The sequence below is a fragment of the Carlito syrichta genome, unplaced genomic scaffold, assembly GCF_000164805.1.
Source record: "Carlito syrichta isolate Samal-C Ts95f unplaced genomic scaffold, Tarsius_syrichta-2.0.1 Scaffold288739, whole genome shotgun sequence".
In the NCBI taxonomy this organism is placed as follows: Eukaryota; Metazoa; Chordata; class Mammalia; order Primates; family Tarsiidae; genus Carlito; species Carlito syrichta.
In genome coordinates, this window is record NW_007232835.1 from 71,277 (window position 1) to 85,417 (window position 14,141).

At 44.5% G+C, this 14,141-nt stretch overlaps 1 protein-coding gene across 1 annotated transcript in view; it reads right to left on the reverse strand.

Moving 5' to 3' along the window:
- Positions 1-306: 306 nt before the first annotated feature.
- Positions 307-14,141, reverse strand: part of WDR82 (WD repeat domain 82) — a 22,455-nt gene continuing 8,620 nt past the window's right edge. Inside the window, exons 3-9 of the mRNA XM_008053837.2 lie at positions 12,373-12,439; positions 8,352-8,451; positions 7,748-7,864; positions 7,353-7,508; positions 5,378-5,447; positions 4,667-4,809; positions 307-3,068 (exon numbers count right to left, since the gene is read on the reverse strand). Coding sequence (XP_008052028.1) covers positions 3,039-3,068; positions 4,667-4,809; positions 5,378-5,447; positions 7,353-7,508; positions 7,748-7,864; positions 8,352-8,451; positions 12,373-12,439 — 683 coding nt within the window. The 3' untranslated portion in view covers positions 307-3,038. The remainder of the gene's footprint in view (positions 3,069-4,666; positions 4,810-5,377; positions 5,448-7,352; positions 7,509-7,747; positions 7,865-8,351; positions 8,452-12,372; positions 12,440-14,141) is intronic.

The window sequence follows — 14,141 nt, forward strand, 5'->3', positions numbered from 1 at the left end:
GTGTGAGGTATGTACCAGATATAGTCTTTAAAGATCCAGTTTGGCTTGGGTTTGCCTTTCCCAATCATTCATTTCTGGCCCTACAGCTGTTTATTAGAGCCTGGGGTTGAAGGTTGAGTCTAGGGGTTCCTCCCACCAGTCCACAGGCCTTGGTTACCAGGGGCAATCCCAGGGAGCCCAACAATCCATCCGCACAGCATTACAGCGAGCTCCAGTGTGAGCCAGAAGAACTAATAAGACAACCCAACTCTCTGCAACTCTAGGAACCAGGAAAACAATGCTACAGAAACTCAATGGAAAAGGCTATAGCCATAAAATTCTGTTTAAGACTGGTAACATGGAAAAAAATGTTTATATGTTAAGTACAAAAGGGACATAAAATTGTATATACAGTAGAATAACAACTATGTAAACACACCAAAAACCTATGCACAGAACATTTAACACCAAAAGAGTAACAGTGGTAGTATTTGGGTGGCAAACTGATTTTTTATAATTTCCAAATGTTCCTTAAAAGCAGTAATTATAATTGCAATGGGGAATAATTTAAGAAAACAAACCTCTAGCTGGTGGTTGAGCAATGCAGTGTCACTGTCAAACACAAACAGCAGCTTTGGCCCTGACTCAAGAGGGTGGCGAGTGGCCCTGCCCCCATGAAGATAGCTGGAGCACCTCTGACTGCCACTGAGAGCATCAGTGCAGTCCAGCCCTCCATCTCTCCCTTGTTCTGCCCTTATCCCACATCTCCAGCTGCATCTTGTCCCTTTCCTTTCCAATCAGGAGCTAGCTTTGCAGCCGCAGGGCCTATAACTAGAGGCCGTGAAGTGGTATGTTTTCAAAAGACATGTGCCTCAGTTTTGGATACAGGGACTCAAATATAAATCATTTTTCTGCTGCTGGGCAAGTCATGCTTGGTAGCTGCTCTGGTTACAGATACAAGTTATGCAGCCTTGTCAACCCAGTTCCAAGCACTCTCCCCGAACAGTTAATCCTATCATGAATTTTTTTTTTTGCCCTGAAAAGCCAGGGGTGGGCAGTGACAGCTCTGGTAATTTGGTTTCTGAAAGTCCCTCCACTCTGGGAAGGCAGAGCTACACAGTTGGCAGCATCATGACAGGGGCAGATTCCAGTCTACATTTGGGAAGGGTGTATGCCTCTTGGACATTCAGTTTGAGGAACAAGTTAAAAAAGTAACTGCATAAAAAAAAGTGCTAGCGATTTACAGTCTATTCCTGCTGCTGAACAGAAGCAGTGAAGGCTTGATATACTCCCTAGCAGCTATGTCTTGGGCAAGTCATAACTTTGTTGCGCCTCAGTTTCTGGATCTGCAGGGAGTGTTGTTGCCTGCATAAATGTTTGTTTGGGAACTTAGTAATGTAATATGCCACTCACTCTGCTCTAAGGCCATGCAGGGGAAGAAAAGGCCACGAGCAAGCTGCAGCTCATCTCGACCTAGACCTGACTAGAGCTCCTTCTTCTAAGAGAAAGCTAGGAAAAGCAGCAAGAAAACAGACATAACAGGTCAACAGGTGCGATACTGGCAAAGAGGTCCCAGACAGACTAAAAATGTTCTAGTTCTAGCAACCTGTCCTCAACTGCCACAAGCCAGACACAGAAGCCATGCAAGAGTGACTGTCATACACATACAGGCGCAGACAGAGCATCACCAGGCAAAAAGGGGGCTAATACTGCAGAAAGGGCCCCAAAGTGCGGCCTGAAGAACACAGGGAGCCATCCCAAGATCCTCACTTAGCTGCCTTAGAAAACAGCAAACACTATGAGCTTTGCTTCATTCGGTCTCCTGAAAGAAAAAACGGTAACAGGGAAGACTAACACTTCTGGCAAGCACTGTTAGCAAGGATGGTCTTTCTCCAGGGCTGTGGGACTCTCTCTCTTTCAGCTGAACTCTCAGAAATTACAGATGAGAGATATATATGCATACACAAACACATATATATATGCATATAGGTATGCACACAGATGTATTAAGTGAAGGTGCATACATTGTGCTAAAATACAAACAAAAGTCATATATAAAAAGGCTAAATATAACATATAACACAGGCCTAGAACCAGCTGAGAAAAGGGGTGGTATCATCTGAAGACTATGTACACAATTTGTGGTGGGCAGGGAAGGCATCAGTGTAAACAACTCAGACTCACTTCACAATACTGGCCCACAGGAAAGCATGATGTATCTCATGTACAAAAATAGACTCCCACCTTGCTTTTGTACAAACTAAGCTTGGTAGGCACCCAGGAGGATCATGGGTTTGTCTCGATGACAAGGTACTGCACCAGGCTGCTGCCAAACCTTCCAGCCCTAGGAACTTACCCCTTTTCCTCCCTCCTTTCAGGCTCTTGGGCCTTTTCACACCCAACACCTACAGCCTGAAGCCTACCCAGACCATCTACCCTCACACAACTAACTGCACGACTTCCTGCAAGCAAGGTCCTTCTGTATCTCTCCCCTTTCTGACCCCAAGATATATGAAGACATACCTGTAAGTGTTTGGCACCTAAGAAAAGTGATGGTTGTGGAATAATGCCACAAGTACACAGGGAGACCCAGTAACAAGACATGCAGGGGTGAGGGCAAGGGACAATGAGCTGCCCTAGCATTTCAAAACTAGGACTGTGGCTTCCCATGCATTTGGAGGGGTAGGAGAAGAAGGGATGTGCATAACTGATGACTTCACTGGCTCCTCAGCAGCAAATACATTCAAAACTGAAGGTGTCTTGAGAGCCCCACTATACCCTAACCATGAGTCTGGTCACTCCTCTAGCAGAGCTTGGTGCAATGACAGCTAGAAAAGCTGAGTTCCAACTGAGTCTGCCGCACCAACAGTCCTTTTGGAGAAGCTCAGCAAAGTTGTTTTTTCTCTTGAGCAGATATATAGCACATCCATGGGAAGGCCATGTGAAAGGATGTTCTCCAGCTTAGTCAAATGATCCAATCCCACTATGATCTCAGTTCTCTCTGAGTATTTTCCTGCTGGCCGCTCTCACTGTATAGAAATAGCTGAGCAGCATCAAGGTCAGTCATCAATGGTTGGCAACCAAAAGGCCTGGAAGGAGAACATAAATCAACTTTTAAAAAGCCAAGCATCTCACTACCAAGGGTTCTTCATACCCCACTCCACAGCATGAAGATGCCCAACCCCCAAGGTGGAGAAATTATGGCTCCAGTGGCCCTTCCTCCTGACCAACTGCCTCTGACCATCTGTGGGGACAGAAACACTCTCTCCCTCAATGGAAGTAAGCCGGTTCTGTTTCCCTCCAGTCATCACTGTTCACCTTTCAGATCCTTTTTTTTTTTTTGAGTTGGAGTCTCACTCTAGTCGCCCAGGCTGGAGTGCAGTGGCACACTCATGGCCACCGCAGCCTTGACCTGCTGAACTTAGGCAATCCTTCCACTTCCGCCTTCCAAGTAACTGGAACTACAGACACACACCACCACACCCGACTAGTTTTTGTGATTTATTGTAGAGACGAGGTCTCACCAAGTTGCCCAAGCTGGTCTCCAACCCCCGGGCTCAGGCAATCCTCTTGCCTTGGCCTCCCAAAGTGCTGAGATTACAGGCTGAACCACCGTGCCTTTTTTTTTGAAAGGAAAAAAGGGAGTGCTGCCTGGAAGGGTGGGTGAATGGGTAATCTGGCTCACTGCTAATCCACCAGGTAACCTCCAATAGGTCCTTTCCTTCTTGAGCTGTAAAAAATAAGAGGGATTGAATGGTTTTGCTGTATTTTCCTGACATTATTTTATTGGCTAAAAAAAAAAAAAAAGGCAAGGGAAAAAAGTGATAGAAATGAAATGCCTCTAGCTGGATGTGGTGGCTCACGCCTATAATCCCAGCACTTTAGGAGGCAGAGGTGAGGATTGCCTGAGTCCAGGGGTTTGAGACCAAACTGGGCAACTTGGTGAGATGTCTCTACAATAAAAAAAAAATTAGCTAAGCATGATGGCACATAGCTGTAGTTCTAGCTACCTGGAAGGCTAACGTGGAAGGATCGCCTGAGCCCAGCAGGTTGAGGCTGTGGTGGCCATGAGCGTGCCACTGCACTCCAGCCTGGGCAACAGAGTGAGACTCCAACCCCCCACAAAAAAGAAAAGAAATGAAATGCCTCATCCCCAAATACCCAGGTAGGTTTAGGAAATCACAAGAGGAAACTGGAGGCTGAGACTCACTGATCCTCTGTCCTGCTAGTATTAACTAGGAAGAGACGGGGGCCTGGAGTTAATTCTAAGTGGTGAGTTACAATCAACTATAAGAATTTCTGGTAATTCAGCATAAGCCAAGAGGAATGAAAAACTGAAAGGCTGTGGTCACAAAAGGCTGGTTCAGAGTATTTAAGGAGCAAAACAGCTGTCAAATGTAGTCTAGGTAGTTTGGGCCTAAAACCAGGAACCAGAGCAAAAAACAGCCTGTTATCTCCTTGGAGCTCAGAGGTGGCTCCCGATCACCTCTGGGAAGTATTAAAATGAAAGATCAGCCCAACTAGAGATCACATGATAGGGTAAACAGAGAAGCCACTAGTTAAGAAACAAGAACTTAAGTGCTTGTAACATATTTATATGGAACAGAGCTTGCTGTGCTTGTTGAAGCATACACCATCCCACTAGAAAGGGTCCCTGGGTGGAGGACTCCTCTCATTGTTCACATACCATGTTGGAACATGCGCTGGCAAAGGTCATGAACTTGGGGTTGAATTGCAAACAGGTAATGGGGCCTGTGTGTTTACCATCCAACACAGCTACTTTTATACCACTCTCTCCATTCCATACATGGATCTTGCCATCCTCGGAACCTAAAGAGAATATTGAAGGAAAACGTAACTGCACCAGGCAAAATACAAAGACAACTGGAAATGAGACATAGACAGGTATGAAGATAGGTCAAGCTTCAAGAACCAGCCCTCAGGAGAAACAGAGAGAGGAGAGGCAGTGAAGGAAGGACACTTTGGAAACCGATCTTGACCCTGGCTATTTATTTGCAGGCAAGTCACTTCACCTCTAACTTCAGTTTTCTTATCTAAAAAAAGGGATTGAATACATTACCCTACCAACATCTAGCCACTAAGATGACTAAACCCCACTAAGGGTTACACCAGGACATTAGTATTACTAATAAGGTAGTGCCTACAGAGTTTAACTAATGTCGGTCCGGGTAAGACCAACATTAATGCCAGTACCCAGTAAAGAACTCCAAAGTCAGGACAGTTTGAAGACACTATACCCTAGGCATGATGTGCCATACAAAAATGTGAGAACATTTATCAGACGAACAATAATGTCTTAATTAGTTTGTTTGACAATTTAAACAAACAAATACATAGTACCAGAGAAACAACCCCAAGAAGGATAAAGGAAGCTCACCAATCATAATAAACTGAGAGTCTGGAGTAAATGAAGCCTCCAGTGTGACAGCTTTGCTGTTAGCATAACCCTAAAACAAAACAGAGCAGGTCTCTTGTTGTTACGGGATCATTAATAAAAACAATTACCTAGAAACACAATCCAGCACATATACCATCTTCTTTTCCATGAAACCCTCGTCATGCACATCATCAAGGTTCCAAATATGGCTGCTTCCCTTTATAACCGATCCCCACCCACAATTCCGTATTCAAGGAGGCAAGAAAACTGTTTAGGAATTATTATATCTAAACACCAAATTTGGATCACTTGGTAAGAAGTGAATGTATAGCCGGGCTTGGTGGCTCAGCCTGTAATCCCGCGCTTTGGGAGGCTGAGGTGAGTGGATTGCCTGAGCCTGTGGGTTCGAGACCCACCTGGGCAACTTGGCGGGACCTCATCTCTACAATAAATCAAAAAATTAGCTGGGCATGGCGGGCGCCTATAGTTCCAGCTACTTAGAAGGCTGAGGCGGAAGGATCGCCGGAGCCCAGCAGGTCGAGTCTGTGGTGGCTGGGAGCGTGCCACTGCACTCCAGTCTGGGCGACAGAGTGAGACTTCAACTCAAAAAAAAAAAAAAAGAAGTGAATGTGTATGGAATCCAAGGAAATAGGTTTATGAGCAGCAGGAAGATAATGCAAACCCATGCCTTGACCAGTGAGTCAAGGATAACCACTGGTTTCCACCAACCAGCTAACAATTCTCAGCCCAGGCCAGGTGTGGTGGCTCATTGCCTATATATGATCCCAGCACTTTGGGAGGCCAAGATAAGAGGATTGCCTGAGCTCACAGGTTCAAGAACATCCTGGGAAACTTGGCAAGACATCATGTCTACAACAAATCAAAAAATTAGCTGGGCATGGCGGGCGCCTATAGTTCCAGCTACTTAGAAGGCTGAGGCGGAAGGATCGCCGGAGCCCAGCAGGTCGAGTCTGTGGTGGCTGGGAGCGTGCCACTGCACTCCAGTCTGGGCGACAGAGTGAGACTTCAACTCAAAAAAAAAAAAAAAGAAGTGAATGTGTATGGAATCCAAGGAAATAGGTTTATGAGCAGCAGGAAGATAATGCAAACCCATGCCTTGACCAGTGAGTCAAGGATAACCACTGGTTTCCACCAACCAGCTAACAATTCTCAGCCCAGGCCAGGTGTGGTGGCTCATTGCCTATATATGATCCCAGCACTTTGGGAGGCCAAGATAAGAGGATTGCCTGAGCTCACAGGTTCAAGAACATCCTGGGAAACTTGGCAAGACATCATGTCTACAACAAATCAAAAAATTAGCTGGGCATGGCGGGCGCCTATAGTTCCAGCTACTTAGAAGGCTGAGGCGGAAGGATCGCCGGAGCCCAGCAGGTCGAGTCTGTGGTGGCTGGGAGCGTGCCACTGCACTCCAGTCTGGGCGACAGAGTGAGACTTCAACTCAAAAAAAAAAAAAAAGAAGTGAATGTGTATGGAATCCAAGGAAATAGGTTTATGAGCAGCAGGAAGATAATGCAAACCCATGCCTTGACCAGTGAGTCAAGGATAACCACTGGTTTCCACCAACCAGCTAACAATTCTCAGCCCAGGCCAGGTGTGGTGGCTCATGCCTATAATCCCAGCGCTTTGGGAAGCCAAGGTGGGAGGATGCTTGAGCCCAGGAGTTCCCAGCCTGGGCAACATAGAGAGACCCTATCTCTACAAAAAAGAAAAGAAAAGAAAAAAAAAATTAACCAGGGGTAGTGCCATGCGTCTGTATTCCCAGCTAGATGGAAGGCTGAGGCAGGAGGAGTGCCTGAGCACAGGAGGTCAAGATTGTGATGAGCCACGACTGTGCCACTGCACTCAAGCCTGGGCAAGAGTGAGACCCTGATTCAAGGGGAAAAAAAGAAAAGAAAACATTTTTAACCCAGGAGATAGAACATGGAAACAGACATGCTCAAGGCTATCAGCTCACCCCAAATGTGTGCATCACCACTCCCTTGAATGCATCAATGAGACGAATGAAGCTGCCATTGGTGGAGATGAGGATGAGTTTGCCATCGTTGCTGAACTTAAGTCCTGTCCACTCACAAGTCCGATCATACTGCATCTTAAAGGTTGCAAATGGTCCCTGCAAAACATAAAAAATAGCACCACAGGATCAAGGCACATTAATAATTTCTTCTGCCAAAGCCAACTCCCATTCTATGGCTTCAGATTCCTTTTGGACTAGGGAAAGCAGAGAATGAACTACTGTTTTGCTGTTCTCTAGTATCTACCACATATTTTCTCTTGTAGAAGACTCTTAAATGTCCACCTCACCCTTAAAATTTCCATAATATTAAGATAGCTCAGAGATGCAAAGATTACCTTATCAAAAGAGCGAAGATCATAAAGTTTGACCATTTCAGAGTTGACACCTGCAGCAAAAATTAACCCTTCTGGATCAAAAGAACAAACTGGCTTCCCCTGTAGATGCATGAGGCCCTAGGAGAAAAGAATTAAGACAAAAAGTTAACAAATCCAGGTCCCTACCACTATATAATCTACTTTTCCCAATGAAAACTAAAAAAGGCATATGAACAGATACCAACCTACCTACAGAACAGAAAAAGCAAACATAAAACTAAAATGAAGCTTTTAAAACATGTCTCCAAACAATTTCCGATAAATCCTAACTGTATAACATTATGGACAGAGCTCAAATAAAAACGAATCCTTTGAAGCCAAGTTATAGCTCAAAGGCTCTCAGAACACTGTTTTTAAAACATTAAGCCACAGAGTATAATACAGTCTAGACGAGGTTTTTGCTTACCAGCTATCTACCAAGAAATAAAACAGGTTTTCTCCAAAGTTAAAAAGACTCTGGGATCCCAGAATGGAAACACTACTTTCTCCCTTCCTTGAGACGTAGACTGGTAATAGTGCCTACCATAGAAAATGCTCAAAACATGCTACTATGAAGTACCATTACCTGACAGTTAGGAGACCGGAGATCCCAGAGCCGAATGGTTTTATCAAGAGACCCAGAAATGAAAGTATCATCCACAGGTGACATGGACAAGGCCACCACCCTGCAATGCATCAAGATAAATAGGAGTCAAAGCAAAATATTAGCAAAAATTGGATGTGAACTTGAAAGATACCTCTTCTCCCCAAACTACCATTTTAAGAAACACAGCAAAACACACATACCACAAGCATATCTGAAACAAAGACAACTTGTATAATGAAAGAGCAACTTATTTTATTATTATTATTATTAATATTTTTGAGTCAGGACTTCATTCCGTAGTCCTGGCTGGAGTGTACTGGCACAATCATAGCTCACCACAGCGTTGACCTCCTGGACTTAGGCTATCCTCCCACCTCAGCCTCCAGAGTACCTGGGACTACAGGTGTACACCACCACAATTTATTTATTGTTTTTGTAGTGATGAGGTCTTGCTATGTTGCCCAGGCTGGTCTCAAACTCCTGGGTTCAAGCAATCCTCCCATCTTGGCCTCCCAAAGTACTAGGATTAAGGCCTGAGCCTCTGCACCCAGCTTTAAAAAAGCCACTTAAAACTACAACTACAGGCTCAGCCTGTAATTCCAGCACTTTGGGAGGTCAAGGCAAGTGCCAGCCCGGGCAACCTGGCGAGACCTCGTCTCTACAATAAAATAATAATTTTAAAAAACTTAGCCGGGTGTGGTAGCGTGCACCGGTAGTTCCAGCGACTTGGAAGGCTGAGGCGGAAGGATCGCCGGAGCCCAGGAGGTTGACGCTGGGGTGGCCATGAGTGTGCTACTGCACTCCAGCCTGGGCGACTGAGTGAAACTCCAACTCAAAGAAAAAAAAAGTATTATTCCAATGCAAATCAACACTATCATGAGAAAGTACTACACACCTACTAGCTGTAATAAGAGAGATGATAACAAGTGTTGATGAAGATGTGGAGAAATTGGAACCCTCATATATTGCTGATGGAAATGTAAAAATGTTGCAGATGCTCAGGAAAACAGTTATTCCAAAAAGATAGTTACCATATGACCTAGAAACTCCAGGTATAAACCCAAGAGTACTAAAAATGTGTGGGTTGAATGTGGTGGCTCATGGCTATAATCCCAGCAATTTGGGAGGCTGAGGCAGGAGAACTGCTTGAGCCCCGGAGTTTGAGTCCAGCCTAGGCACACAGTGAGACCAATGTCTCTACCAAAAAAAAAAAGCCAAAATTTCCTGGGAATGCTGAATGCTGAGGTTATAATAAAACAGAGTGAGAAGAATGCATATGGACATGTAATTTTATGCCACAGCACTTAGCCCAAGAACTCAGAGAAGGTCTGTTAGTACCAGGCTCTATGCTGAGCAGTACAGGGAACACAAGGAAAAGCAAGACTTCAACCCTAAGGAAGTTTAACTGTGTAGTCTACATGACTCCAAAAGAGGGCCATACAAGGCTTTCTGGAAGCAGTATTTGAGGTAGAGTTTCAAAGGGAGAAGTATCCTTTCCAAAACGTGCCAGACAGGAAGGTATGAGGCTCATGTTCAGGAAACAACCCAGAGTTTACCTTAACTAGAGTGGTAGGAGAAAATGCTGAGAAAATGGGTCAGAGTCAGAAGGAGCAGGCAAACGCAGAGAAACATTAAGGGAGGCTGTGAAGTAGTCAGAACAGTAATACAGGATGTTGAAGTAGGATGGTGACAGGGCGATTAATTAGGATTTGACAATAATTAACCCAATAAGGCATGACCTAGGGCAGAAGCAAAGGAAAATGTACAGAGGAAAGCAATATATGAGGTTAAATCAAGGTAGAACCAAATAGGGTTTAACAACTCGCTGGATATGACTTGAAGGCAAGGAAAAGGGAGTGCACTGACAACACATGCTTTGAGTTGGGAGAATTCAAAGGTGATGCAGATGAAGAAAAATTAGTATCAGACAGTCAGGTAGGGGCACAGAAGAGACATCTACATAGGTGGAAGGTGGGTCTGAAATTCATAACAACGCAGGCTAAAAATACTGATTTGGGAAGCCATCTGAGAGGTGAATGAAATCAGTGATGGAGATAGTTGAGAAAATAACAAGAGATGGGCAAAAAGTTGTGGTAGAATCTTTATTTTAGAATCAAAATAGAGAGAAAGAGAAGTTGAGAATAACAAGAACAGAACCAAAATGGGAAAACAGCTGCCAAGGGAGAAGAAATTTACTGAAAGGTTGAGCATCAAGAAAACAGAGGCAGCAGGAAATGGGAAAGGAAAAGGCATAGATAAAGCCCCATAGGTAATTCTAGGACTAGAGCAAAAGTGACTTAAACAGTGAACATGGCAGGGCACAGTGGCTCACGCCTGTAATCCCAATACTTTGGGAGGCTGAAGTGGGAGGACTACTTGAGCCCAGGAGTTCGAGATCAGCCTGGGCAACATACTGAGAACTCACCTCTACAAAAAGAAAAAAAAAAAGGTAGCCGGGCATGGTGGCGCACACCTGTAATTCCAGCTATTCAGGAGGCTGATGCAGAAGGATCAGGCGCCTTAACCCAGGAAGTCAAGGCTGCAGTGAGCCATGATCATGCCACTGAACTCCACCTGGGGCAACAGAGAAACCCCGACTCAAAACCAGAGAACATGTGTGAAAAGGTGGAGATGGGGATATACAAATTATTCTTTCAAGTTTAACAGTGAAAAGAAGTAGGTAATCCATAAGTAGATCTAAGATAAGAAACACCAAGTAAATTTGTAGGCTACAAGAAAAAGGCCAAATAAGGAGATGGAAGCCAGTAGAAAGAGAAAGACTGGAAGGAAGGCCCCTGATTTCCCAAGGAAAGGGTTCCAAGGAAGAAAGGAACTGAGGTGGAAGGGATGGAAGTTCAAAAGAACTCAATTTGTATAGCCTTAAGAAGTCATCTACTAAGAATCAGAAGGTAAAGAAGCTGAATAATTGGGAACATTGGAATTAATTTCTAATAATGGCAAAACTCTTAATATCAATAGAATATTTGTGGACACTTATTTGAACACAAGCAAGCAAAAACATCTACTGAAACTACACCATGAACAACCTGCATTACCATATAGAAAAAGGAGGCTGGGTGCAGTGGCTCACGCTTATAATCCAGCACTTTGGGAGGCCTAGGTGAGAGGACTGCCTGAGTCCATGGGTTCGAGACCAGCATGGGCAGCTTGGCAAGACCTCATCTCTACAATAAATCAAAAAATTAGCTGGGCATGGTGGCGCATGTCTGTAGTTCCAGCTACTTGGAAGCCTGAGGCAGAAAGATTGCCTGAGTTCAGCAGGTTGAGGTTGTGGTGGCCGTGAGCGTGCCACCGCACTCCAGTCGGGGCAAGAGAGTAAGACTCCCACTCAAAAAAAAAGAGAGAGAGAAAGGAAAAAAAAGAAAAAGGAGACAAACCTCCATAACAATGGACATTTTCTTCCTTTTTAGATGCTCATTGAGATCTTCAAACGGAACATTTTTATGTAGGGGCCCGCTGAAATGGGGAGCACCTATATTGGAAGGTCTCATAAATACAAGTGGTCCTTATTTATTTATTTATTTATTGTAGAGACAAGGTCTCGCCAAGTTGCCTGGGCTGGTCTTGAACCCGTACACTCAGGCAAGCCACACGCGTCGGTCTCCCAAAGTGCTGGGATTACAGGCTGAGTGGTCCTTTTATTAAGGGACATCTGAGATTTGGTGTTCCTAAATGTCAAATGTAATTTTTACAATTTTTTTTACATAGGTTCTCAGTGAATATTTTTAATGTGCATTTTTTCTAATTATATTTGAACTGATATTTCAGTTTATTTTTGAAGCCCTACTCTTGTACCTCCACAACCTCAGTAAATCAAGAGTTGACTATTTAAGAAGGATTAAGAAGAGAAGATAAAAAGAAATACCAATAGCAGCGAGGAAGTAGCTTCAGTTCACTAATAAAATCTCTCCACTCTTCTATTCTCCAGGTAACTTCAGGGATGAAAGAACCATCGATTTCTACAACACTCAGGTCTTACCTTTTGCTATGTCCAGGAAAATATCTAATGTATTTGTTGTCATGCAAGGACAAGTAACGAATAGTATCTGTAAAAAGAAAAAGACAAATAAGGTATGATAATATTTTACTATTTAAGAGGAATTTACTTTGCATTTTCATCCTGAAAAGACAATATCAAAGGACCCATTGTAATCCATTACTCAAGCAAGTAATGAATACTTAATTTTGAATAATTCTACTCAGCAGCAGAAGAGAGGGCATGTAGATTTCACATAACTCAAAAGCAGAGTTCTTCTTTTTTTTTTAATTTGTTGTAGAGATGAGGTCTCGCCAAGTTGCCCAAGCTGGTCTCAAACCTGTGAGTTCAGGCAATCTTCTCACCTTGACCTCCCAAAGTGCTGGGATTATAGGCATGAACCACTGCACCCGGCCCAGAGTTCTTAAGTTGACAGTGTAGAAAGCATTGTTTTACTACCACTTTGGCTTCTGCATAATTACAACACAACTTGCAAATATACAATGACTAAAAAACAAAAAAGACATGGTTTTAGACATTGGTCTGGTGCCCAAAGAATGGCAAACCTTAAAGAAAAATATTTGGCTGCTGAGGAAACAGGCTCAAAGAGGTAAGCAGTCACGCTAAACTGAAGCTCAGGCTGGACACCTGGCAGTAATCTTTGTCCAGGGTTCTCCAACACTGTGTTGATCTAACCCCAACCCATCTGTATGTTCAATTGGATATACAATTTACATTGAAACTAAGCAAAAGAAGGAAAGAGAAGTTTTATGTCAATATTTGGGTTAAAAGGTCTTAAGTTTGAGACTAGCCCAGGCAGCATAGTGAGACCTCATCTGTACGAAAAATAGCCAGGTGTGGTGGCGTGTGCCTGTGGTGCCAGTTACTTGGGAGGCTGAGGTGGAAGGATTGCCTGAGACCAGAAAGTTGAAGCTGTAGTGAGCCATGATCATGCCACTGTACTCCAGACTGGGTGACAGAGTGAGACGCCAAATTAAAAAAAAAAAACTCTTGGCTGGGTATGGTGGCTCATGCCTGTAATCTCAGCACTTTGGAAGGTAGAGGCAAGAGGATTGTGTGAGTCCAGGAATTCAAAACCAGCCTGGGCAACTTGGTGAGACCTCATCTCTACAATAAGTCAAAAAATTAAGCCAGGCTCGGTGGCTCAGCCTGTAATCCCACGCCTTTGGGAGGCTGAGGTGAGTGGATTGCCTGAGCCCACGGGCTTGAGACCCGCCTGGGCAGGCGAGGCCTCATCTCTACAATAAATCAAAAAATCAGCCGGGCATGGTAGCGCATGCCTATAATTCTGGCTACTTGGAAGGCTGAGGCAGAAGGATCGCCGGAGCCCAGCAGGTCAAGGCTGCGGTGGCCGGGAGCGGCCACAGCACTCCAGTCTGGGCAACAGAGTGAGACTCCAACTCAAAAAAAAAAAAAAAATTAGTTGGGCATGGTGGCACATGCCTGTGGTTCCAGCTACTTGGAAGGCTGAGGTGGGAGAATCACCTGAACCTAGCAGGTCAAGGCTGCAGTGGCTGTGAGCATGCCACTGCTCTCCAGCCTGGGCGACAGAGTGAGACTCTGATTAAAAAAAAAAGACAGCCGGGCTCAGTGGCTCAGCCTGTAATCCCGCGCCTTGGGAGGCTGAAGTGAGTGGACTGCCTGAGCCCGCAGGTTCGGGACCTGCCTGGGCAACTTGGCAAGACCTCATCTCTACAATAAATCAAAAATTAGCCGGGCGTGGTAGTGCGCGCCTGTACTTCCAGCTACTC